The sequence below is a fragment of the Oreochromis niloticus genome, linkage group LG20, assembly GCF_001858045.2.
Source record: "Oreochromis niloticus isolate F11D_XX linkage group LG20, O_niloticus_UMD_NMBU, whole genome shotgun sequence".
NCBI lineage: Eukaryota > Metazoa > Chordata > Actinopteri > Cichliformes > Cichlidae > Oreochromis > Oreochromis niloticus.
The window spans coordinates 33,771,612-33,797,236 of NC_031984.2; the positions used below are offsets into that span (position 1 = coordinate 33,771,612).

The following is a 25,625-nucleotide window of genomic DNA, read 5'->3' on the forward strand; positions in this document are numbered from 1 at the left end:
TACTGAAATATAATGAATATACATGTTCAAGTGTACCAGTTCCTACTTTATTAGGCAGATCTGTAAAATAAAGTGTTGTCTGTACATAAGTAATTTATATCAGTTCTTTAGCAGGTCAATTCAAACATTATTTTCTGTTTATTTTCTATTGTTCTAATGTCCTCATAAACAAAGGACGGGCAAACTGTTAATGCATGAAAACACTGCAATACAAAAGTCCAAAGATGACTTTTTGCGGGGACTTTTCCAAGCCCAAGCAGGAAAACAAACTAAACAAAGGTGCAGCACAATGTCAAGGAATTGGCACATCTGAAGCCGTTAGACTTGTTTGGGAGAAATGTTTGTGCAACCACATTTTTAGCTGGTTTGTGGTACCATAGAGGATTCAGTTTTACCACCACAGTGTAAGACTGAAGTGAGCTTACAGCAGTCAACTACAGTACAGGCCCTCTTTTCTTTAGATCTGGCTTTCAATCAGCCAGACTTACTTGTTATTTTTGAAAGTGGTTTATAACAACTTATCCAGGCTTTCGTTTGCCTTTGAAAATTGACTTTTAACTGACTGCAGTTTAGTCTTTGTAACATTTCGTTTGCACGATATGCCACTTAACACTAACATATGAATGTAAACATAAAACGCACCAAGCTCAAGTGTCTGAATATAATGTAAAACTTAGCAAAGAACCAATTGTAGATTTTTCAGGCACTTTTGTTACAGCTGCCTGCTCAAGAATAAAAGATGGTCATACCATATTATTACCTTTCAAGCTAACAGTCGGAAGTGTACAGCTATATTTGCCTTACATGCTTTCCCCCCATTTGTTTGTACGTTTCAGTAAATTTCGGCACTTCCCAGTTTCAACAGCACAAAGCTGTCACGTGGTGCTGGTAGAGCCACCTGCGATGTTTACAGTGCCTTCTGCATGAATCCTTGTTTTCAAAAGAGTTTCAAACTTTATGAAGTTAAACTATCAGAAGAATGCAAGTAAACGGCTACGACGTAAGACCTCAAAGTATTTCGTTAGAGGTAAAAACAGGGCGTGGCTTTATTTTGGCATAAGACCACTTTGAACTACAAAATGGGAACCATAGTCAGCATCCAGTCTGTCCAACATTATTCAAGCTCGTTCTCGGCTTTTTCAAAATCATGTTACTTATTCTGATAGCTAGAAGAGACTACCGTTTTAGAAAAGTAAGCAATAAGAAACAATTTCTAACATTCATTTGACAATGTAAGGCCGCCTGGAGCGGACACCTTCAGTAAAATTCTGCTGAAACACTGCCACCATGTGGTGAAAGCTTTCCATGGGATTTTGGGGGATTAAAGGATAAGAATGGGTTAAAAGTATCAGTTTCCTGATTCAAATCAATTTTAGTTTGAATCTCATTTCGATCCATTAAATCCTGAATGTACTTTGCCAGAAACGCCAGAATCTCACCAAACTATTTTAAAAGCTAACCGGTTAAGTGATGACGTATGAACCCTGCTTCCAAACTGCTCTGCGTTTAAGGCTGATGTGTTTTTAACATGTAGTGATGGCCAAGTGAAGCTTTCTGAAGCACCGAAGCGTTTCAACACAGTCCTCTTTGGTGACATCTGGTGGCCAAAAGTGTGAATCGCAGCTTAAAACTCAAACTGCTTCATTATGATTGCCCGCTCCACAGAGCTGAACCGACAGCTTCTGTTTGATATGTTACATGCACTTTAATAAATCATGTTTTTTTTTTTCTTAAATGTGCCATGGTGTCTTCTCCTTTTGCTTGTGACTTTATAATATATATATTATAAAAAACAAAACAAAACAAAACACTAGATACAACGATGTGTTGTGCTGTGAGGTCCCTGCCTCCACGTGATTATGTAATTGACCAGTGGACAGGTATGTTTCTATATAATATGCTATAACTTCAATTATAACTGTAGGGAAAGCGTCCCCTCTTCCTGGCTCCATGTTGCACACTGGTTCGCTGTCTCTCACACAAAATCACCACCAATGATTCATTTCCTTTTAAACCACCGACTCAGTGATGTGCCAGATGACGCTTTGCACGGCCAATCGATTTTAAGGTGGTTATCTGCTACAAGAAGCCAGAAAAGGAAACTCTCCTTCCTGTTTTATCCTCAGTCACTTTGACACAGAGGCATCAGCTGTGATGAGGACTCCTCTGATGAAGTCAGTGTCAGCTGCTTTTTTTTTGTTTGTTTGTTTGTTTGTTTGTTTTTTTAAACACTACTTTGCCTCTCGCCCTAAGCGTGACAGTGATATGGATAAGAGGAAGAGAGATGATGATGTACAGAAATGAGACAACCATTAGAATGACAGAAAAATACTTAGACAACTTTATTGTGTATCAAAATACTGTCTTACAATCGTTTTTAAAGCCTTATTTTGGACAAGAATCTTTTTTGTTCAGAAACAAATTAGGCACAGAGCAGAGCTGGAAGGACAAAGGGAGGGGAGGAGGGAGGGGAAACGGGTGAGATCTAAAACACTGAGCAAAAACAAACATCTGTCCACTCACTGACACGATGAACCACGCCATCATCATCATCATCGTCATCAGCCCTTCTGTTAAGCACAACTTTGGAAACTTCCCTTTTTAACATACGAGGCAGTGAGCCACTGCAAACACGTTTCATGCCGGGGAATCGGGCTCTTTATCCAAGTTCTTACAACCTAATGGATATGGATGGCCAGTACTGGTGCCACGCTTTCCATAAACAAACAAAACCGAGGAAGTGGCATTTCCAGGCAGCGGTGTCGGGATGATGAGCAAGCTACTGTGAAATGCGTCTTCCCTACTACTAAGAACAGCAGTGGCTAAACCTGGATCACACTAGCAGCAGGTAAAACAGCTGGGTTAGTAACTGAGCATCATGAACACTCTGGTGTAATGAACAGACATGCGTGCATGTTCTCATAGAAGCTCATATCAGAGTGAATCCATTATTTACTGTGTGTATGTCAGAGTAGCTCCTCCAGTGTAAACAGTAACTTCCATCCAAAGCAGGGGGCCAGACTCTACTGGCGCTACACTAGCTTCTCATAAATCCACTGAAAATGGAAAATAGGCACGACTGACTGCTAGCTTACAGTAATAATGAAAAGGTGCGTCGTTCTCGTCCCCAAGTTTACTGAATGTGTTTAGCAGAAGAATGAAAACAGAAAATGGAGCAAATGACTGTAGATAAAGGAATATTCAATGCACTGAACTTTGAATGGAATTTTAAGATATCCAATCCTGGAATCTGGCTGAGGACAACACTGATGAAGTCATTGGGAACATGGGAGGGACGTGGAGCTGTAAACAATGATGGCTTAAACTGGAGAAAGTAGTTTTACAGTGGTACAATTCTCTAATTTGCAGAGCTGTATTTTTGTTCTTTTGTTTTTTTAAACTGTGATGTGGTAGGGGCTGCCGGGGATGTGCTCGTCGCCCCACTTCACCACCAGGATGTACTCTCCCTTTTCCTTGAGCTGGTAGCTCACGTTGTACATGCGGTTGCCCAGATGTTTCACAAGGATCTCCTCACATGGGACCTTAGGACCGTCCACGCCAACCAAGAGCATGTTACGACCTGCAAAAGATGATATCAGGTGAGTGATTGCATCAGATCAGAATCAGCCCCCAGAGCGTGTCCTGCAGAACCAGCCACGCTGCTGAAATGTGTGCAGAATTCCTCCATTGTTCCGTTGCTAAAACAAGCACAGCCTTTCCTCGGAGACGAGTCCTGACAACAGCTTCACCAAACTACCATCGCTGAGTGCTGGCAGGACAATGGGCCTTCCTTCAGATGTCCATTTGCAGGAACAGATTAAATGTCAAGTGAAAGCAGCTCATATGAAAGCTGCCACACAGCAGGATTTTCTAAGGTCATACTTACGACTTTCCCACAAAATACAACATCTGATCCTGAGGATCGCTCTGACCTGTGTTTTGTTCATGCATATCCTAGCTTTACACACCTGCTTTGCTGCAGTCAACACTGAAGTTGTTCTTCTGACCAATGAAGCCCTTTGTCAGGCCCGGCCCCTTAGCCACAACCTTGCTGGCATCGGATTGGATAGGAGTGCCCTGCTGAGAACAGCTGATGGCACGGGTCACAGGGTCTACAGTAACAGAGGAGGTTTCATGCATACTGTGGCTGGACACAAGCTTGGAACCTAGAAGACGGAGAGGAAGAGGAGTGCGAGTTAAGGTACCGAAGCTATTTCAGTATTTTACATTTAATAAAATTATGATGATAATATTCCTCCTCACCGGTGATCTTGGCCTTGAAGGGGCTTCCCACAATGTGGTAAGGACCGCCGTACTTGATGGAGATGAGATAGTTGCCGGGTGCCATCGGGGTGTACGTGACCCTGTAACCCTCGGGACACTCCACACAGTCCATCTTCACCTTGGAAGGCCCGTCGATGGTGACCGCTAAAGCCCCGGGGCCTGCGTTGCTCGTGTTCACCACAAATTCACATGATGTTCCTGGAGATAAATGACACATGACAGGCAGGATATAGGACATCAAACAGGCAAAGAAATTTCATTCATTTGCACTCAGGGTGAAGAGCTACCTGTGGTGCCTCCCTCCAGTCCTGGTCCGTATGCAGACACCATCCCAGGGTCTCCGGCCTGGCCGGTCTCTCCGACTCGAATCTTGAATGGACTACCGGGGATGTGACTTCCATTGAACTTCACATCAATCAGATAGAGACCATTCTCTCTGGGGATAAACCTGACTGCATATTTATCTAGACAAACAGAAGGTACATCAGTCTAACGCGTCACATCAGCTTAGCGAGTGCTTTGGATGGGTTAGGATTGGTTTTCCTGAGGTTACCTTGGTCAATCTCAGTGACGCAGCACTCCTCCAGTGCTCCTGACGGGCTGTGGACCTTGGCATCAATCGCACCCTTTGCTCCGTTAAGGCTGACAGCGAATGACGCTGGTTGGTTCACCTTCAGACCCGATTCCTGCTCAACAACACACTCACAGAATCAAACACTGCATCGAAGGACAAAATGAACCCCCATGCCTCTCCTGCCCACAGCAAGTTAGCAAAATGTCACCACATCATAACCACCACTCATTTAGCTTACCTGAAGTCGCTAACAAGGCTAAAGAGGAGGGCTGTGCAGTGAAAAGGTGTGCGTGTATCATATTTTTGCTTGTGTCAGTGCACGTCTGTGTGCACATGAAGACTGACAAAAGAATGTTTCTAGTAGGTGGTCTGACCATTCATTTTATAAATATATTTGAGAACGCTCGATATGCTTTCAGTGAGCAGCAGGTACTTTGGAGTCGTGCTACCAGAACAACAAAGGCTACGTCCACAGTGTCTTTGTCATCACTGCATACATGCGTGATACCAAGGCCTGTGTGATGATGCAACACTGACACATGGCTCTATGGGTGAATGAAGGAAGAACAGCCCATGTTAAACCTCTTTAACCCTTTAGCGCCCACAAGACTTTCAGAGACGAGAGGCTGTTGGGAGCCTTTAGAATGAGGCACGAGAAACACACACAGTCCTTTCGTATCCCAGAAGCCCTTGCACTGCCCAGCAATGCAGCAGCAGCCGATGGTGATCGTTCGTCTCTACCTCTGCTACCAGTGCATGCAAAACAAACCACTACACCTGACTTGCTGTCAGAGGTATCCACGCTCAAAATGTCATAAAACAAAAACTCAACACCATCACTGAGCTGCTACAGTAAAAAGAAATAAAAGGCTGGTCTCTTTACATGTGATCTAGCAAAAAAGTCACCAACAATCTGCTGCTGCAATGCGGTGTACTGTGGCCTGGTGGTGTGCGCATACGGATGTGTGCGTGTCTCAGAGCCTCACCTGAAGACTGGCAACAGTAAGTCGGCGGGCATCGTCTGACGGCGAAGCCACGGGGACGATGAAGGGGCTGTCGGGGATGTGCTCGTCGTTGAAGCGGATCGACACCTCGTAGTCACCTACACGGGGAACCGTCAGAGAGTCAGTGAAAGTGTCACTCAAGTACAAAATGGTGACAGGACGTCTCACACATACATAAAATATGAGGACCAGGGTCAGCCTACGACTAAAGCATAAAACCACGCTATAAACTAGAAATGTGATTCAGTGTGCAGCACAGCCTCCGTTTCTTCTCACCAGGCTCCTGCACGATGTAGGAAACCCCACTGGAGCCGTCCTTGCGGTCCTCAAAGGCGATTTCGGCCTTGCTCGGCCCCTCCACAGCAATACTGAGCCCTCCGGCCCCAGCCTCCCGCGTCCAGATGCTGAACTCAGCTACACACAAGCGCCAAAACAGAGTCAGCTGTACAGTGTAAAATTACACACTGGATTCTGCACACACACAACCCAGACACCACACCAACCTGGTACTCCAGCCTCCGCTCTCTCCAGGCCTGGCCCTCCAGCACGCACTTTATGAGCTCCACCCTCACCCAGGGGGCCGACAGTGAATTGGAACGGGCTCCCAGGCACATGCACGCCGTTGTATTTCACACACACGGTATGCACACCGGTCTCAGTGGGCACAAAACGAATGCAGTAGGTGTTATTCTCTCCCTCCATGATGTCAGCCTTGTGAACCTGACCAGAGGGGCTGGTCACCTGAGCAGTCATGTCCGCTATGCTGATCTCTGAGGACGCACAGACGTAGACATACAAACATGAGGATCACCTAGCGTCAGCTGCATAAGAGAACCTAACCGTGAGAAGGCTGTAACCTCCCCCGTTGGACCCTCGAGCACAGATGGAGAATTACATACGAGTTCCTGCTCATCTCACCTGGGATCTTCAGGCTCAGGTCACACTGGCTGCCAACGTTTGCAACCGATGCTGCCCTCTTCTTCCTGGTGATGCTCTCCTTCATTCTGCCCTCCCCTGTTACTTTCACTGTGAAAGCACTTCCTGTGTGTACACATGAACAAATTCACTTTTAAAAACCAAAACCAACACATGTCCCTCCTCTGTAATCCGACTGTTTCCTGTAAGCACCTGGCACATGTTGGTCAGCAAACTTGATGTTGATGATGTAATTTCCTGGTTCAGTGGGGCAGTAGGTGACCTTGCAGGTGCCATCCTCCTGGTCCTCAGTGTTAATGTCCACTTTGCTGGGGCCTTCAATGGAAAGGCTCAGGCCACCGTAGCCTAATGCATCAAAGATGAGCATGACAAATATGAATGTGTAAAAATAAAATGACAGTATCTATACTTTCACTGAGCATATACCTGCATCACGAGTGTCGATGATGAACTCTGCAGGCTCAAACGTCCTGGCCTCGCTCAGCCCCGGTCCACTCACACGCACACGGCTCGCGTCACCAATCTCTGATTGCTTGATCATTACAGAAATTGGGCTGCTGGGAATATGACGACCGTTCTTCTTGATGTTAACAAGGTGCTCGCCAATCTCCTTGGGAACAAAGGAGATTCCTAAGACAGACAGACAGGAGGGTTAACAATGCGCCAACCAGCATGCAGCCTGTTTCAGCCCCCCCGTCTTACTTAGGGAACCATAAAATAATTGGATTCTGATGACTCATTGTTTAGCAAACTTATCAGACGGACACTCACCAACGTGACCGTTACGCAGCATCTTCAGCAGGCAGGGCTCCTCTCGCCCTGAGGGTGTTGTAAGAGAGGCTGTCAGCTGGCTGAGGTCGAGCTCTCCAATGTCCAGTGGAATATCTGCAGCCGAGCCCACCTTCAGATGGGACATCCTCATGGAATCGTCACCTAGAGATGCAGCAGTGATTGTTACAGCACACGCTAATGGCATAAATGCACTTCTACCATATTGTGGGGGTGTGTGGGAAGGGGTGGAGCAGTGGGTTCAGGGGAGGCCGACCCACACACCTGACCAGAGGAGAGGGTGGTGTGAGTGCTACAGGAGCAGTTGGAAAGCCAACAGCAGCAATGTTGTCGGCTCACACACGCATCCTTACTAAATTAACTGGATTTTTATCATTTCAGTTTGGGCGTCTGATTAAAATGTTTCCAGGCATGTAGTCTTGGAACATCTCCGGATCCCGCAGGAAGGGATGGAGGAACTATGTTACTGTAGTGTTTGGGCTGCATGGATGTCTACATTGATGTAGAAAGACAGTTACCAGTAATCCTAGCAGAGAAGGGGCTGCCTGGGATGTGTTTGTCATTGTATTTAACAAGGATGCTGTAGTCTCCCGGCAGCACTGGCAGGTAAGACACGGTGCAGGTTCCGTCCTGGTTGTCCACACAGCTGATGTCAGCCTTGGACGGACCCTCGATGGCCAGAGACAAACCACCTACAAAGATGATCAGCCGGCATCACATGTGTTCAAATCCGAGGAGGAGGCAGGTAAGTCATAGCCAGTATAATTGCACTCCACAGGTGTGACTGTTACCTACCTTCTCCAGCATCTTTGGTGTTAACAGTAAAGACGGCTGGCTTGTTGACAGTCCCGTGGATAAGGCCAGGCCCATAGGCACTGACATTACCACTGTTCATGTAATCCACGTAGAACTGCAAGGGACTTCCTGTTGGCAAAGAGTGGTTAGTGTCGCACGTCCAAACCATTTTCTCAGTGCACTTTAGTGCCCACAGTCCTAAATGTGTGCACATACCAGGGATGTGGATGCCGTCATATTTGATGTCCATCTCGTGCAGCCCGGCCTCTGTGGGAGCGTACTTGACAGTAACCGTGCCATCTTTGTTGTCTGTGATGTCAGGCTTAGCCACTTTGCCCGATGGCATTCGGACCTCACCTGAAGCAGAGGACAACACAATGACACTCACATCATTATGACCAAACTATGTGCTAGAAAGGAGACCGTTACCTGTGATCTCTCCTTTCTGGATGGTGAATGGAATCACCAGGTCAAACGGTCTCAGACTTGCCACATCCAGCCCGTTCATTCCCATTGGTCGGTCTGTTGCCTGAGAGACACGCAAGTGCACCAGTCAGATCACAGGTTGTTAAGGGATCGTGACAACAGTTCTGGTTACAGTGACAACATGTCAGACAAAATGAACATAGTGCGGGATGGAAGAGGAAAACGGCAACAATGAACAGAGGATGAGACGATAAGATGGAATAATGGTGACCGTGGTCAGGATGATGGTACGGACAAGCTGCAAGAGCAGGATGGGGACAAAACATCGGAAAGCCATTTTGAAAAACGTGGAGTAGCTGCGACGGCCAAATTTAGGATTTTCAAAATGGCCTTTTTTCCCTCTGAAGCCAGGTCGACATGGAGCACTGTCCACAAGGGCTGCATAATGCTTCAGTAAATATATAATTTGGTCCCATGCTATGAAGGAAACAGCTGATACAGTAGGTTTTGGACCTGGAACTTTTAACATTATGCAGCTCTGCTGAACCATGTGTCCATGTGTCCCTGGCATCCTGTTTGGAGAGAGAAACGAGAGAAAGCACCCTCTCAGTGATGAAACACCTGCAATGAGACACAGCAGACAATGATGAAAGGAGACCATGTGCGCCATAGACGACAAAGGGACAACAGGGAGAAGCAAAACTGAAGCCGAGAAGGCCGAGAGACTGGAGGCTGAGGATTTAGATACCCAGGGCTGTTGAGTGTAGTACTGGGGCATTTGGCTCTGTTGCATGAGCTGGTCTGATGGAGCTCCTTCCAGTGCCTGGAGGGTGTAGGTAGGGATGATGGAGGGAATTGAGAGAGTGAAAAAGATAAGGCATTGAAGCGGATTAAAACGGCAGTCAAAGTGATTTAGAGAAACGGCTGCTGCTGTCAGGACCAAAGCCTCTGTAGGGGAAAGCAGTTGAAAGGATCTGTGGTCCAGGGCTCTCGTAAACCTGTAACTGCTGGTAAACAACCAGCTCAGTAGTTACTGCACCGAGGAGCAACGCAAACACTCTGCATCAACTTTGACTTGTAATTCTTGCCACGTCTACATCAGCTGCTGCTCATTTGAATTTAAAATCTGTCCTCATACAGGCCCCGCTCCTCTATACCGTCTTACTGACACTCCACTGAGAAGTACTCAGTCAGTATGAAGGGGCTGAGCAATACTAAATGAAACCAATACAGCCGTGACAAAGCTGCACCTCCTCATTGTCCTATAAAGCTCCCACGTCCACCTTTACAGCAGGAAAAACAGAACGTGCTTACACTCTGCCCATGCTGACCAAAGCTGCTTTTTGTACCCACTTCCACTGCAACACAACATGTGTGACTTTAAAAGATATTATATCAGGGCTTTGGCCTCTCGGACTGCGTATGAGTTTACTTCAGTCGGTGGCATTTGTCACTCTTATTAGCACCAGGGCTCGACGCCAACTCATCAGGAGCGCAGAGCGCACAACCTTTGAAAAGTTTCTGTCAACACATTTCAGGCAGTTTGTCCAGAGTTTGAGTCATTCTGCACTCCAGATGGGTTAATTGCATTAGAATAAATTTAATCGTGATGACGGATTAATCCACGTTAATGCTGACAGCCCTTATTAGTACTTAAATTGGTTGCCTAGAATTTGAGGACAGTTTATCTTGGGCCCACTTCCTGTCGGTTATCTTGCCCATACTAGTTTCATGTCAGTGACTTTGTTTTCTCACGTCACCAGCTGCAGCCTGCTTTCACTGTGGATGCAGCTTAAGACTCACAACACTGCTTCTCTAAGTTGAGGGTCATTCTTGGTAACTGTACTCGGACACTGAAAACTCAGTTTTCATGAAATTCTAGCAGAGCAGGGACGCAGGGTAACACGTGCAGATCACTCACCGTGACTTGGAACGGACTGTTAGGGATGTGCTCCCCTCCAAAGCGGACGCAGATCACATACTCGCCAGGCTGTGGCGCCGTGTAGAAGATGTCGAATGTGCCGTCCTCATTTTCAACCACGTCCACGTCAAGCTCCGCCCCCTCTGGCGTGCAAACGCTGCACGTCACCTTGCCTTTTCCGGCAGCCTTGGCGTCCACCGTGATAACCGTCTGTTCGCCAATCTGGATAGTTGGGCCAACACCGGCACCTTCAGATAAATGCATTTTATGATTATTTTTATCGTCATTTTTGCAAGTCGTTTCTTACACAGACACAAACGCACTGCCTGTCACAGACGCAACATTCAGCATGCACAGTCCACAACCATAAGACCAGGTTAAAGTTGAATGAAATCTAGTCATGTTATTACCATCGCTCACATATTGTTACCAAAAACCGTTACAGTTTCCATGTATGAACAGAAAGCTAGATTAGCCAGAGTGCCATTCCATCATGCCTTCCTACCTACTCTGTTAGTCCATTAGTTTGTCCAATATAAAATAGAAATGGAGACACGCAGTTATGAGAGAGGAAGCGTAAGATGAGATGGAAGGGGAAATAAATGATCTGGGAAAGTGAAATGAAGAGAAGCAAAAGGATGGGATGTCCTGTTGAAAGCCGGTGCCACTATCCTCCATGCTGAGAAAAAAAAGACAACAGAGAAGGTCCTCTACATGATAAAATGGTTCAGAAGGCTTACCTAAACCGTGACCGCCGATTGAGACTGAAAGTAGGAACGGTGAGAAGCGAGGGAGCCAGAGAAAAGTGACAAATAAAAGACAGTCAGGTGGGGTGGAGGTGACGGGTGGCAATAACTGTGCTCCAAACAGTTGGATGAAACAAACGGTGGTGGAGTGTGAAGCGGGGCGGAGGGGGTGGTGTGTGTGTCTGTGTATGTGTCTGTGTCTGTCTGGCCAGGGCTGAGTGAGGAGTGTGCAGGATGCAACTGAGGAGCACAGCGTGAGGAATGCCACATACCAATGCACAGAAAACTGATGCGATATGAGCAGCAGGTACACTGAGAGCAGCTCCAGATCACATGACCTCTGTCAAACCACTCACAAAATCATGTGTGGAGCCAAATGTCCGTGAGCCCTCAGGTGTGGGTGGGTAGGACTTTCAACCGTTGCCATTGTCAAACACGTAATTAACCAAAGAGAGTACCTCATTCATTGTATGTTTGACTAGAATTCATAAACAACAAAAACAGGATTTCTATCATCTGAGCCCAAACTCAACAGCACAGAGCTCACTGATGTCATGGATCAGGTGACTTAAAGGGCCGTTTTCAAAGTCAACTAAAAGCAACCAAAGCAGGTACTCCTACATGGCTGTTGGAAAACATTCAAGCTTCACTTTCAGAACCAGAAGCTCTGCATGTGATTACAGCCGACTGCTTAAACTGGAACTTCCTCAACACTCGACTTTAAAAAAAACAAAAAAAAAAAAAAAACAGATCCTGACTCTTCATGCTGAGCTGTTCCAGCCTGCAGTTTAGGAAACCCTGGATGCTGTGCTTGTTCCAGGCACAAACTCCTCCTCATTTAGACCCTGGACAGCACAAGAAGTCTACAAGGTCATTTCATATCACTAACCCAGCCACCTGTCCTGGCTGAGAAACACCTACTCGTGTTCTGTAGACACACAAGTATTTACCCATTTGTAAATCTGCACGTCTCAAAGAACTGTGCAACATTTTCTGATATATGTAATCCTGTACGAGCAACTATGGATTCCTGCAGGAGAGAGGAGAGAAATGTTTTGTGGCTCTGAGTAAAACCCCTTTGACCTCTCCTGGCTGCAGGAACTCTGGATGTTAATAGCAACATGTGGAAATGTGGGGGCATATACTGTTGATAACAATCAGATATGTTGGAAATCATTGTGTATCAGTATTCTACACAATATGTTTTACTAATTATTCCTGCTGAGACGAGAAACTGATCAGCAGTACAGCCGACTGAGCCGAGTTGGTAGAGTAAAACCAAACGTCTATGACTGCAGCAGCCCGTCCTGGACATACCTGTGACGGTGCACTTGCTGGCATCTCCGGTGGGCAGAGCCCTGATTCGGTAGGGTGAATAAGGGATCTCGTCTCCTCCGTACTTTATGAGAATTGTGTATCTGCCAGTCATGTCTGGCACATAAGACACCAGGTAGGTCCCATCATGGTTGTCACGGATATTTGCCTTCTTGGGCTTCCCCTCTGGGTCCTTCAGGAGAAAACAAAGCGTTAGCTAAACATCGCAGCTCTGACTCCATGATTGTGTGGTCCAAGCACTCACAGTGATCTGCACTGCCAGCAGTCCCTCGCCTGCATCTTTGGCATCGATGGTGAACTCCACTGGCAGAGAGGCGGGCACTCCAGTGGTGTTGAGGCCGGGTCCGCTTGCACGCACCTTGCTGGCATCATGGGTGGGCAGCACCTTCACCTTGTACGGGCTGACAAAGAGAGAGAAGGACTGGCTGTGGGATACAGTCTCATCTACAGAACCGAGTAAACCACGGGCGGGTTACATGTTTCATTAGCAGCCTGATGAAACTAGCTGTGTCGTTAGCCGACTTCAGCCATGCAGACAGATGACCGTCTGTGGTAAAGCATGCAGATCACTGGGACAGCACACAGTTATTCCAGCCAGACTTCAGGTACTTCATTCTAATAATGCAGGAACTACAAAGATTTATTACTACTGGCTTTTTAACATGTGGTTCTTCTATTCAGAAAAACAAAACTCTGATAACATTGTTTTGCGTTTTCTGTGTTAGTCGCAGGCAGACATTGATCATCACGGTTAGATATTAGGAAATGGATTAAAATATGTCATTATTTAGGTTGATACACTGCCTGAGTGTTACCTGCGTGGGATCTCCTCATCAGCATATAACACATTAATGGAATAGGGTCCCTCTCTAGTAGGAACATAGTTGACTGTGTGAGTCTGGTCACCGTTATCCACCACCTCCACCGGCTCCACCACACCTGAACACACACAGAAAGAAGCCAAATACCAAGTTTAACATGTTCTAAGAGCTCTCTGCTACACAGTTAATCATAGATGGAGAAATGTTAGAAGCCATATCACCTTTGGGCCCTTGTACTCGGACCTGCAGTGGGGCAACTCCAGCTTTGGAGGCATCCACTGTGAACGCCTGAGGAATGTTGGCTCTGACATTGTTGCCGAGGCCTGGACCCTGGCACTTCACCTTGGTACTGTCCACTGTGTCGCTGACGGGCACAGAGAACGGACTTCCTGCTCAGAACATACATGAGGGCAAAAATATTTAAGGCCCCTGTTTAGCAACAGGCGATTGAGTACATTTCAAAAGTATGTTCTTCTCACAGTTGTATTTCTTACTACTACTAAAACAGCATTCAGTACCTGTGATGGGCTGTCCTCCGTAGGTGATGTTGAGGTTGTACGTGCCAGGCTCGTATGGGATGTACTCCACACTGCAGCTGCCATCCTTGTTGTCAGTGCAGGACATTTTGGCCTCTGATGGACCTTCCATAGCTAGACCCAGGCCACCAGTACCTGCTCCTCTGCACAGGGAAGAAAGACTTTTACAGTAGGAGCAGGAAACAGATTTGTGACACGTCACCATGAACTCGCCTCACCTGGTTTCCACGGTGAACTTGTTGGGCTTGTTGGTGGTGCCACCTTTCAGACCGGGGCCGTGCACACGAACACGAGCCGGGTCGCAGCCTTCAGTCACGGCAACACGGAATGGGCTCTTTGGTACCGGAGAGCCATCATAGCAAACTTCCACAGTGTGTGGGCCTGAAACACACACACACACACTCAACTCAAAGTGGAGAAGAAGAAAAACACTCACAGGTGCTGTACCCACTGCTGCACTTGAACTCACCCTCCTCGTAGGGAGTGTACTCTACATTGTAGGTTCCATCCCGAAGGTCCGTGATCAGGGCATCCGTGCGGCTCCCAGAGGGGTTGCTGATGTGGGTTTTGATGTGGTCGCCTCCAGTCTGTGTGAGAGCGCGAGCATCCACAGTGAAGTCTGTAGTGGCCTCACGGAAGACTCCTGAAAAGACAGAGGTTATCTCCAAATATAGTCATAAGCCCATATATTCTTTAAAATTAGACCAGTCTGTCAGTTACATTTTACACAGCTCCCTTTATTCTTCACATAACGTTATTCACACAAGTTTGGGCCCTAATTTTATCTGAATTCTGCCATAATCTACAGATCAGATCATCTCCCATCAATAAGACTATGGTGATAATGGGGAGGAAGAAACCAGCACCAGCCCCCCCAAAAAAGGGGGGGAACAAAACAAAAAACCAAAAAAAAAACCAAAAAAAAAAAACCCAACACACACACACACACACACACCCCCACCCCCCCACATGTTACACTTGTAATTTCACCTTTGCCTTCCACTCCTGGTCCGAACACCAGAACACCGCTGGCATCAACGGCAGGCTCCACGTTGAGCCGAGCAGGGAAGTTGGGCACATCCTGGCCACCATAGCGGATGGTGAGCGTGTACGAGCCGGGGTACAGAGGGATGTAGGTAATTGTGTAGGTTCCATCTCCGTTGTCTTGGATGTGAACCTCTGCCTCCGTGCCGCTGTCCGATATAATCTCAATAGTCAGCTCAGCAGGGCCGGCATTGGTACAGTCCACAATGAACTCCCCTGTCTCGCCGACCTTGGCACGCTCCAAACCTGGGCCTGAGCAACGTACCTGAGAGGAAAGGTGAAACGGAACAAAGATCAATGATTCCAGTCTGCAAGGGTGTCAAGCTGAATTAATTCAATTCACTTCACAGAGGTTTAAGAACATCCAGCAGCATTTGCGGCCAACCTTGGAGGGGTCTGTTGCAGGGTAAGCTGTGGGGGTGAAGGGGGAGCCAGGGATGGGCACTCCATCATAAGTCAGTTCAACCTGGTATGGTCCTGCTTCCCGGGGGATGAATTTCACCTGACTAGTCTCTGGGCTCAGCCCAGGCTCAACCTGGAACAAAACATTAACGTGACTTTACCAGAGGCATGAGGAGAGAGAGACCTGGCACTGAAAGAGTGCTGGAATACTGGGAGAGTTCTCCAACATCCAAGGAGAACTTCCAGGGAGACCAAATAAGTGGCTGGAGGTGTAAGACTGCGGTGGAGTGGACTTTGATTTTACCAATAAAGATAAATAAAATGTTTATAAAAAAACCAAAAACAGGATGAAACAGGTATAAGGAAAACAGTAACTTGTATATTGTCCTTTAAAAAAAAAAAAAAAAAGGAGAAAAGGAGATTTGGTGTCATACTTTGCTGGACACTGGTTTCCCTCCTGGTCCAGTCACTTTGGCAGCAACCTTGCCCTGACCCCCAGCACCCTTTGACTTGACAGTGACTTCCTGATCTTTGCCGACAGTCATCTCTGCAACAACACAGACCAAAGAAAACACACTGACACTTCTGATCTGCCTGAAAAGCTTAGATTCTTTTTTTAAACACATCAATATACTGACAACCATACAAGGGAGAAAGCCACGGTAAAAACACTCCTGTTAGACAGTAGGCTTTTATATAGGCTGAGGTTTGCTGTCAGGTGTGGATGTATAAGAACAATGACACAGGTACATACTGTCTCCCAGGCCGGTCACGTTGACCTTGCTGAGGTCCAGTGTGGGTGCCACGCCCACATTGAAAGGGCTCTTGGGAATGTGATCTCCACCATAGGTCACAGCAACTCCCAGGGGACCCTGTCACAGCAAAGAGGAGCGATCCACACGATCCATTTAATATGATGCATAATAGCCAGAAGAACGCTTTCTGCTCTTATAAGAAGCCACATGATACAAAGTAGCTACAACTGGCAAATCCTGCATGTGTGAGCATTTCTTCTCTCACCTGTTGCACAGGTGTGTATTTAACAGTGTGTGTGTTGTCGTGGTTGTTGATGATTTCAAAGTCTTTCACAGCCTCTCCTTTGGTCGGGCCGCTGAAGTTGCAGTCCAGGTTTGCCTTTCCTGCTCCTTTAGTGCTGACGGTGAAATGAGTGGGCTTGTTCAGCTCTACGCCTGAAAGAGAGCATTCGACTGGGTTAGGGAGTCTAACCAGAATAAAAGTAATCACTCTGCAAGCCCAGCATGTCATACAAGCTTTTGTATCAACATGTTTCAATACGTAGGGTTGTTAAGAAATGCAGGAAACTTTTACGCCTAAGAGGAAATGCTCGGGGTGCTCCAGGGTCCACGGGCGACGACACGCAGCTCACAGTAGACAAAATACTTTAAGTATTAAGTTTAAGATGTTTAAATGTACATCTGCAGATATATAAGAAACTCAAAGTAACAGAATTAAAATGCTACCCAGCTTAGCACACCTGTCTCTTCTGCAGTGTAAAATAACACCAAACTACCTTAAGCTAAACGTAAAGGATGCATTTCAACTTGTGAAGCCCTTGATGACTGATTTGAATTATATTAGTTCAAATACAGATAAATATTTATATGCAGTGTAGTGACGCATTATAACAGGCCTGCAGTACCAGTCTGAGGTAAATGTCAAATATGACACTTAAGAGATTAATAAATGTGATCCAGCTTCATACAGTTATTCTGGGACACAGCAGAACAGCTCTACAGGAGTCTGTTACAAAACACTCATTTCAGCCCCCCGCTGCCCCCAGATGACAAATATCTTTAAATAATGAGCAAGAACAGTGACTTGTCCAAATATACCCTATTACGCGACTCATCTTTGCCATCTTACCTCTGTCAGACTGTCACATGACAGCTTAGAAGGACCTGTTTCATTAGCATACCAACTCTAACCCCGTTTGTTCTGGTTTTTAAATCCTTGTGATTTTAATTTGGATCTTGTCAGTTTCGTCAAACATGTTCTTGCTACAGATGTTAAATCAATAAGATTGCTATGAAGAGTTGTTCCATGTAGTTTGACACTGACCGTCAAACCTTTGAGCGTTCAATCTACAGCCAATCCAATGTGGTCACACCCATTTTTGTTAGCGCTCTCTGGTTTGTTCTTACCACTGCGGCTCAGTCCCGGTCCCTCCGCCTTGACTTTGCTGGCATCATGAGAAGGATCCACTTTGACCCTGAAGGGCGTCATTGGAATAGCCTAAACGCAAACATGAAAACACACATTACAAACCCTCAGTCCTGGAAACAGTCTGCCTTCTAACCGATATAAATACTGGAGGATTCAGAGTCACCTGGTCAGCAAACAGCACCATGATGGTGTAGCTGCCTGCTCCAGGGGGAGTGTATTTGACGGTGAATGTATCGTTGTCATTCCTGATAATGTCAAAGTCGATGTCAGCCTCTGCAGGTCCCACCACTCCCGGGGCACACTTGATGCCTATGCTGATGTCACCTGATGGCAGAGGGCAAAGGTTAGCATGTTATAGGTAACGCTCTACAGCCTCAAAGAGCAGCTGGGTGAAATAAGTTTCCTATAATATCTGTTCATAAACATGTTATTGTTGTTTGGAATATTGCTTTGAGCGGATTGTTTGTTTGCGCTCTTTCCTCTCTCAGTTTTATGGAGCTTTACCTTGACCAGCCTCTGAGCAGTCAACAGTGAAGTATGTTGGCTCGAAGGCTTTGAGGCCCGTCTTTGCCACTCCAGGCCCAGAGACCTTCACCTTGTTTGGATGACAGCCTGCTCCGATATTCATCTGTGGGCACAAACACCAAAACTCAGGAGACTTCTCAGTGAGAAGAAAAGGCGAAGCCTGCATAGCAGCGCATACTCACCCTGAACGGACTCTCAGGGATGTTAACGTCTCCCCAGGACACCATCACAGTGTGCTTCACAGGCTTACGTGGGGTGTAGGTGCAGCTGTATGTGCCGTTGCCATTATCCTTCACCTGGACATCCACAGTGTTGCCTTCACCATCCTGTGCAGAGGACGAGGGATTTGGTCAGTCAGATTTATTACATATTTAACATATTTGTGGTCATAAACAAACCCAGATAATACCTGAGCTACAATTTTCAGAGGAGCTTTTCCTCCTTGCTTGGCATCAACTGTGAATTCAGTGGGTTTTCCAACAGCCAGACCACTGCTCTGAAGGCCTGGACCGTACGCCTTAACCTAGAGAGAAAACAACAGATGTACTACAGCCAGAAGAGCACTTACACACTACAGTGCTGTGAAGACATATCTGCCTCCTTCCTGATTTACCATCTTTTTCCATATTTGTCACACTGACATGTTTCAGATCAGTTAATATGAGACAAAGAATGTCTCCTATTAAAATGCAGTTTTCCAAACATACCTGGTCCTACAGGTAAAAGTAATTCACCTAAAACCTTGTGTGTCACCTCTGACACCAAGAACTGCAGCAAGTCTCCCTTTGCCTTCACACAATCGTTTTAACCCATCCACTCCCACCATGATCTCAGGCCTTGAGGCGACAATCATGAAAACTAATCTTAACTGAAGAAAATGCAGCCTGCAGTTTGTTAGATGGGCTCAATGAGTCATCCATGATCTCTATGTGCATCTCCCTGGGTGGGTGCATACCTTGTCTGGGTAAAAGTCTTTCCCTGGTGGGTTGACGATCTCAGCCATAAACGGAGAGTGCTGGATGTCCTCATTGTTGCAGAGCACATGGACGGCATACTCGCCAGGCTCTGTGGGCCAGTAGCGCACGTCACATGAGCCATCCCCCTTGTCATCACACTCGATCTTGGCCTGAGACGGACCTTCCACAGAGAAACCTGAAGAAAAACAGTTTCAGAGAAGAAACTGAAGATGATCAGCAGATGCTTTCAGGACCGACGCCACCCCCGCGTACGGCACTTACCCAGTGTACCGACATTGTCTCCAACAGCCTCCACCACAAAGTCAGCAGATTTACCAACAACGCCTCCTTCCAGCCCAGGACCCCAGGCCCTCACCTTCTGCTGGCCAGCCTCAGTGCCAATCTTGACCTCCATGGGACTAAACAGAGCATCGAATGGTCAGTCACAATGACAAGTTGAAGTTAATGTTTTGTTTGCACGCCCATGTGTACCTGCGTGGAATGTGCTGTCCTCCCCAGGTGATGGTGATGGAATACGTTCCAGGTGTGGTGGGGTAATACTCAAATCCATACACACCGTCTCCAAGGTCTTTCCGTTTACACGGCTCCTCCAGACCCTCTGTGAACAAAATGCCTTTGCATTATTTCTTTAATCCAGTCTTTAAGGAGGAAAACAAGCATGCCCAGTCTGTAGTAAAACCACAAACTGTAAATTCATTGGCTGCTCAGAACATTTAAAAAAACCCAAAACAAAACAAAAAAAAACCCCAAAACAACAAAAACAAAACCATAGCTCAGAGTAGAAATCCTCTGAGGCGATTGTGATTTTAGGTTACATTAATAAAGGTTTTGTTCCTGTTGGACACAAGAAGCAGACTCTGCAGCCTGATCAGGTGTTTGTGCAGCTGGCTCACTGCGCTGTGATAACAGTGCATTTGTCAGAGCATAGACTGATGTGAACAGTGAAGACAGTCTGAATGTCCTGAAAGCGCCTCCTTTGAAATGGGCAGCAGTTATACCACAGAGTCCAGGTAAAATTCTCACACCTGATCACCTCCAACATTTCCCACTTGATCATGTCAAGTTTTGTAAGTTAGCCCCTGATTAGATTTGTAGAACAGATGTTAAAGCGAGGTGTGCAGATCAGTGTCATGATTGCATAAAACCTATTTTTCCATGACAGGCTGATTGTTGGATCTCCGGATTAAACATTTACACATCATAGAGAGCAGAGGAGGGCTGCAGAGGTCGGCCGCAGAGGTCAGCAGCTCCCCTCTCAGTGACAACAGCTGGCTGTGCTCATTCGTCTTCACTGTTCTGTTGGTTTGTTGTCAGTTCGGTAAAGATTATCTGGGGCTTTGTAAATCCAACAACCTCATTTACTGATGTGTTCATTCGTTTGTTTGGGTTTTTCCTCTTCAGATTGCAAACATTAATCCCACCTCAAGCACAAAAAACAAAGTGAACTTTTGGATTAGAACTCACTGGGGCCCTTGATGGTGACTTTCAGCTCCCCAGTGCCGGCTCCTTTTGTGTAAACCTTGAAGTCTGCAGTCTCCTTCACCCGGAGGCCCTTTGGCTGCAGACCACGACCCTTGGCTCTGCAGAGGCTGGGGTTGCATGCTGTGGGCACAGAGCGAGTGAGACAGGCACAGCTCGGAGTAACATTATGACCACGCATGAGTTCAGAACACATTTCAGTGGGGACGAGACCAATGAAGTGTGAGGTGAATGACATTAAACTGAAACCATCCATCACACTCCAGATCTGCTGGAAAGCTTTTTCAAATGTCATTTTCCTCCTTCCTCCTACCCTGCACGCCCCCAGTTATCCACCCATCCTTTCCTGCAGAGGGAATTCTTAGACCACAGGGAAGGAAGTGAGCCATTATCCTCGCACAGGAAGTGGGATATTCTTCATATCGCTTTATTAAAACTGTAAGAAGCAGTGCTGAGTCACAGTGAGACTAAGTGCAGAAAGCAAAGGAAGCCTTCCAGGAAGACAAAGTGTCTCAAGATATAGTCCATGTTATCAGAGACACCACATTAATGGCAGAAGTTTGGTTTAAAAGAAAACACAGAAAAGTTACTGTTTTTAATAACTCGTGTGTCACAGCCTAATCTCAGTGGGCCTTCTGTTTAGCAGCAGAGCCGTTTAGTGACTTTTGGTTTTTCTGATTGTGAAACAAGCTCTTGTTGTTTTCCACAGGCTCCCTTTAAAGGACGACCACGATCTAAACAGGCAACGTTACCAGTTAGTAGGGGATCAGACTGTGCTTGGCAAGTGGCAACCCTTAACTACTTTCATGTTAATGCAAATGCATTTGTTCTAAGAGCCCATTATACAAGCTGAATTCATTTTCCGTGTTTGACAGACTCGGGCAACATGGACGTCTTACTGGATCTCAAAAGAGCAAAGTGCGTTACTGTTAGGTAGCAGTCACACCCAACAATCTGCTAAAAGCTATATTTAAATCATGTAAATATAATTCTTAGTAACCCAGGTCACTGTTAACTTAAGACCACAGACTGGCTGTAATGAACTGGTTTCCTGATCAAACACACTACAGCTTAATTTTCTGGGAATGTGCTGAAAACACCAAATATGGAGATCCACACTACTGTGGACACTCGAGTCACGTTAAGTTTACAGCTTTACAGGCAGCCGACACACACAGCAAGTTTAAAGAGGGGAAATTACAAGTAAATACATCACACAGACAGACAGACAGACAGACAGAGTGGGTACCAAAGAGATCCCAGGAAGGAAGAGGCTGTTCCAGAGAGAGGACAGATACCAGCAGGCTTCTATCAAAGAGAAGAAGACACGACATCCAGCAGAGGAAAACAGCAGGTCAGACACAGGAGAAGCAGAAACACAGCAGCTAACATCTCACATTTTAAAACGGCTGCTGTGGTAGAAGTGTTCAGGAACAGTGACATCCTCCCAGATTTACACTCAGTGAAGCTGTAACAAATGCTCACCCTCTCCCACATTAACTGTGAAAGGACTCTTGCTGATCTGACCACCAGCAAAGGTCACGTAAATGGTGTGCTGGCCCTCCTGGGTGGGTTTGTAGGTGCAGCGGTAGCTGCTGTTACCCTTGTCCTCAATGTTGCACGTCACCGTGTTCTTCTTCCCTGCAGGGTCCATGATCACCACTTCCACCTCTCCAACACCAGCACCTTAGAATAACAGGAGGAAACGCACAGTTAAACACTCCATGTGTGGCCTGATGTTACAGCTAGCTGCACAAACATACATTACCTGCTGTGTACACATCAAAGTAAGTGGACTTGTTGGCAATATTTCCTGAGGGCTCGAGGCCTGGTCCCTGTGCTGTGGCTTTGCTGGAGTCTCCCTGAGCCATACCGACCTCCACCTCGAAGGGGCTCTTAGAGATGTGCTGCCCTGCAAACAGCACAGTCACCTACAAAGGAAGGAGAGCGTGAAAATGACACGTTAGCTGTAATCACTGCTTTGTGGAGCAAAACCCATTTTCTACCTGAAAGAGTACTTCAGCGAACATTTCTCACATCTGTACTTGTCACATCTTTAACATTAAATTCTTCGCTCACCTTGTGCATGCCTGTCACTTTGGGGACGTAGACGACAGAATAGGTACGGTTCTTGTCATTGTTGGCTGTCACTTTAGCCTGAACACAGAGACAGAATTGTTTTTTAATGAACAAAACTCAAAGTAGAAGTTACACACAAGGATGGATCACAGACCTCCTCTCTGTGGCCTGCAGGGTCCTCCACGTAAACCAGCACCTCTCCCATTCCTGCGCTGATGGTTTCCACGGTGAACGTAGCCTTTTTCATCACTACATTACCAACGGGCTCGACGCCTTCACACAACAGACAACATGTTAAAATGTCTCACTGCAGTATGAGGCTCACAGTTTCTCTGTGGATACATGCAAAGGTGAATCAGCTGCATGTGGTGATGCGCGTGCATGCAGGCGTACCTGGGCCATAGGCACGGGCCTTCTTGGGGTTGAGTTTGGGTCGCAGAGGTGCTCCAGGCTTGAGCTTGGCTTTTGGGAACTGTGACAGGTAGGTCATGACTGAGTGCTCGTCCACATTGGGGTCGACGATCTCTTCAGGGGTTATCACCTAGGAGACGAGGAGGAACATTTTTCTAAATGTAAGGGCCGGTCCCCTGCCCCCCCCCCCGACTTGTTTGCATGTTTGTAGTTGACGGAGAACCAAGGTTACAGCTGTGCAGACGGAGGCAGGGCTTGATCAGTTACTGTGGAGATTACCCACAAGCAAACCAAATGATGTTCTGATTGTGTGATTCAAACCACACACACACACACACACTTAGAAAGTACCTGAAACAGTCGCACGCAAACCAGGAGCCAGACAATCAAACAGACAAACCACAGAGTCTGGAGGGGAAGGACACCGACAGTTTCTTAGCAGAAGCACAGCTGAAGGCGGAAACGCCAGCGACCACAGAGCCAACTGTCAGCACGCTACAGCGTGCCAATCATGCCAGCAGTACTGACAGACGCACACAGCTACACCAAACAGGTGGCACGCGAAACTCTGAGTTCACTTTCAAAGCTCCCTGGTAAATGTTGAAAAGGGGCTCAAATGTCAGGTTTCCCCATATGATTGCACCAGAACAGATTTACTATTTCTAGTTTGCCAAAGACCCTCTGTAGCCTTACAAAAGACTACAGGGGGGAACCAAGAATTGGACGGGTACGAAAATGACCGCTCACTGACCAATTTGTATTATTAAAAAAAAAAAAATCACCTGGGACCTTTAAACTCACTCAGATATGAACAGAGCACTCAGATAAGAGAATACTTGCCCCCCCTGTGTAAGGATTCAAACATGAGCTGCTGTACAAAGATAGATGTTGTGATGGTGACCAAAAGGAAAAAGCTTCACTGCAGCTACAGATAAAAATCACCCTCAGAAAATGCACCACTTCCTTGTGGTTGGTGTCTGAGGGAGTGAAGTCATTAGCAGGTGTGGATAAGCGCAGACTTCAGTCCTAGTTTCCAGAGTGTGCACACCTACACCAGCCTTATGGCAGACTGACTGTAAACGATGGACAGTCTGAAAGAACCAAACACGATGAGTTTACTGGTGAACAATCTCCACACTCTTATTTTAAAAGTTCACTTGCTGCTAACCAGATGTCCAAAGACTCCTCATTCAGCAGCTTCTGTAAAGCCTCTCAGCCTGTGGTCGAGAGTCTCCAACAAGTTTCGATGACCAACCGGCGGTCCTCAGTGAAAGGCTCCATCATTTTACCTCGATTTAGATTAACTGCAGATGAGTCAGGCTGCCATCCTCAAAGTCACCTCAACTGAAATCAGGTTTTTGCTTTATATGCAAAATCTGTTCAAAAGTGACTGGTTACTTATTTGTAAAACACTTGTGATTGGCCACAGTGACCAGCAAGAAACAGTGCATTGACCTCCAAAGGGCAGATTCAATAACCCGGACTAAACGTTAGGAGGTGACAAAACTGAAGCTGTGGGAAAAACATGATTGTGATTGAACTGTCTTCCAATATCCAGGAATTCGGCTTTTTTTAATGTTACTCCATTATCAGGTCACCTGTGGAATGCCGAGCCAGTCATCAGCTTGCTGCATGGCTTCACGCGCGTTGTCCACTGGTTTTGTCTGATCCCACTGGTCCCAGTCAGGACACAGACCTGCAGGAATTAGAGGTCAGATGGATTTACTATATGAAGCAGAAGGGTTCATTTACAGTACTGACTATACTGATTATGGCGAGTATAAGATCTCAATGAAAAAAAAAAAAAAGAAAAAAGAAGGAAAAATGTGTTTAATGATATCAAACTTGCTAGAAAGAAACTCAAACATGCCACCCACTGTGGAAACTGCTCCCTGTGGACTGAATGCAGAGCTACAGATCAGGTTTCATGTATTCAAGTTGAAATTAATAAAATAAAAAAATGCTATCACTAACATTTCTAATATGTACTTGAAAGTACTGCGTGTATAAAAATGCACTAAGGTGGTAGATGGCCCAGTAACAGGAAAGGTTGTTCAGGACTGACACACAGGGGTCACTGAGTGGATCTGTGGTGTTTTGGCTAATTTTCTGTCATTGTTCCATTAGCTCCATGATTTTATTAACACGTGGTGCAACTTAAAATCATGGGTCCTGGCTTCAGAGGGCTCCAACACTCAGATCTCTTGACAATGAGAGCAGAAATCCCCAATATGGTCATCTGAAGGATACAACTCTGCCCCACCCAGCCACTGTTTAAGGTTGCACTGAGGAGCTGTGCCAAGGCTGTATAAGATAAATAAGAAGGTTGAGTAAAAGCAGAGTAGACCCCCTTTACA

General features: G+C 46.3%; 1 protein-coding gene across 5 annotated transcripts in view; it reads right to left on the reverse strand.

Annotated features, from left to right (window-relative positions):
• Positions 1–2,312: 2,312 nt before the first annotated feature.
• Positions 2,313–25,625, reverse strand: part of flna (filamin A, alpha (actin binding protein 280)) — a 43,871-nt gene continuing 20,558 nt past the window's right edge. For 2 of the 5 annotated variants that reach the window (XM_013276909.3, XM_005458764.3), the window contains exons 4-49: positions 24,867–24,964; positions 23,251–23,398; positions 23,012–23,130; positions 22,858–22,935; positions 22,547–22,709; positions 22,264–22,464; positions 20,764–20,901; positions 19,771–19,897; positions 19,561–19,697; positions 19,278–19,474; positions 18,732–18,845; positions 18,505–18,648; positions 18,302–18,425; positions 17,961–18,121; positions 17,776–17,866; positions 16,634–16,803; positions 16,368–16,485; positions 16,048–16,160; positions 15,597–15,746; positions 15,158–15,476; positions 14,637–14,810; positions 14,386–14,548; positions 14,150–14,310; positions 13,853–14,020; positions 13,626–13,749; positions 13,055–13,211; positions 12,793–12,982; positions 11,470–11,493; positions 10,730–10,977; positions 9,557–9,631; positions 8,812–8,911; positions 8,599–8,739; positions 8,383–8,511; positions 8,106–8,279; positions 7,570–7,731; positions 7,225–7,428; positions 6,991–7,143; positions 6,781–6,903; positions 6,366–6,632; positions 6,139–6,276; positions 5,845–5,960; positions 4,838–4,970; positions 4,572–4,748; positions 4,264–4,482; positions 3,969–4,166; positions 2,313–3,580 (exon numbers count right to left, since the gene is read on the reverse strand). In XM_013276909.3, coding sequence (XP_013132363.1) covers positions 3,396–3,580; positions 3,969–4,166; positions 4,264–4,482; positions 4,572–4,748; positions 4,838–4,970; positions 5,845–5,960; positions 6,139–6,276; positions 6,366–6,632; positions 6,781–6,903; positions 6,991–7,143; positions 7,225–7,428; positions 7,570–7,731; positions 8,106–8,279; positions 8,383–8,511; positions 8,599–8,739; positions 8,812–8,911; positions 9,557–9,631; positions 10,730–10,977; positions 11,470–11,493; positions 12,793–12,982; positions 13,055–13,211; positions 13,626–13,749; positions 13,853–14,020; positions 14,150–14,310; positions 14,386–14,548; positions 14,637–14,810; positions 15,158–15,476; positions 15,597–15,746; positions 16,048–16,160; positions 16,368–16,485; positions 16,634–16,803; positions 17,776–17,866; positions 17,961–18,121; positions 18,302–18,425; positions 18,505–18,648; positions 18,732–18,845; positions 19,278–19,474; positions 19,561–19,697; positions 19,771–19,897; positions 20,764–20,901; positions 22,264–22,464; positions 22,547–22,709; positions 22,858–22,935; positions 23,012–23,130; positions 23,251–23,398; positions 24,867–24,964 — 7,013 coding nt within the window. In that variant the 3' untranslated portion in view covers positions 2,313–3,395. The remainder of the gene's footprint in view (positions 3,581–3,968; positions 4,167–4,263; positions 4,483–4,571; positions 4,749–4,837; positions 4,971–5,844; positions 5,961–6,138; positions 6,277–6,365; positions 6,633–6,780; positions 6,904–6,990; positions 7,144–7,224; positions 7,429–7,569; positions 7,732–8,105; positions 8,280–8,382; positions 8,512–8,598; positions 8,740–8,811; positions 8,912–9,556; positions 9,632–10,729; positions 10,978–11,469; positions 11,494–12,792; positions 12,983–13,054; positions 13,212–13,625; positions 13,750–13,852; positions 14,021–14,149; positions 14,311–14,385; positions 14,549–14,636; positions 14,811–15,157; positions 15,477–15,596; positions 15,747–16,047; positions 16,161–16,367; positions 16,486–16,633; positions 16,804–17,775; positions 17,867–17,960; positions 18,122–18,301; positions 18,426–18,504; positions 18,649–18,731; positions 18,846–19,277; positions 19,475–19,560; positions 19,698–19,770; positions 19,898–20,763; positions 20,902–22,263; positions 22,465–22,546; positions 22,710–22,857; positions 22,936–23,011; positions 23,131–23,250; positions 23,399–24,866; positions 24,965–25,625) is intronic. The other 3 variants (XM_005458765.4, XM_005458766.4, XM_013276911.3) reach the window with 3 other exon arrangements.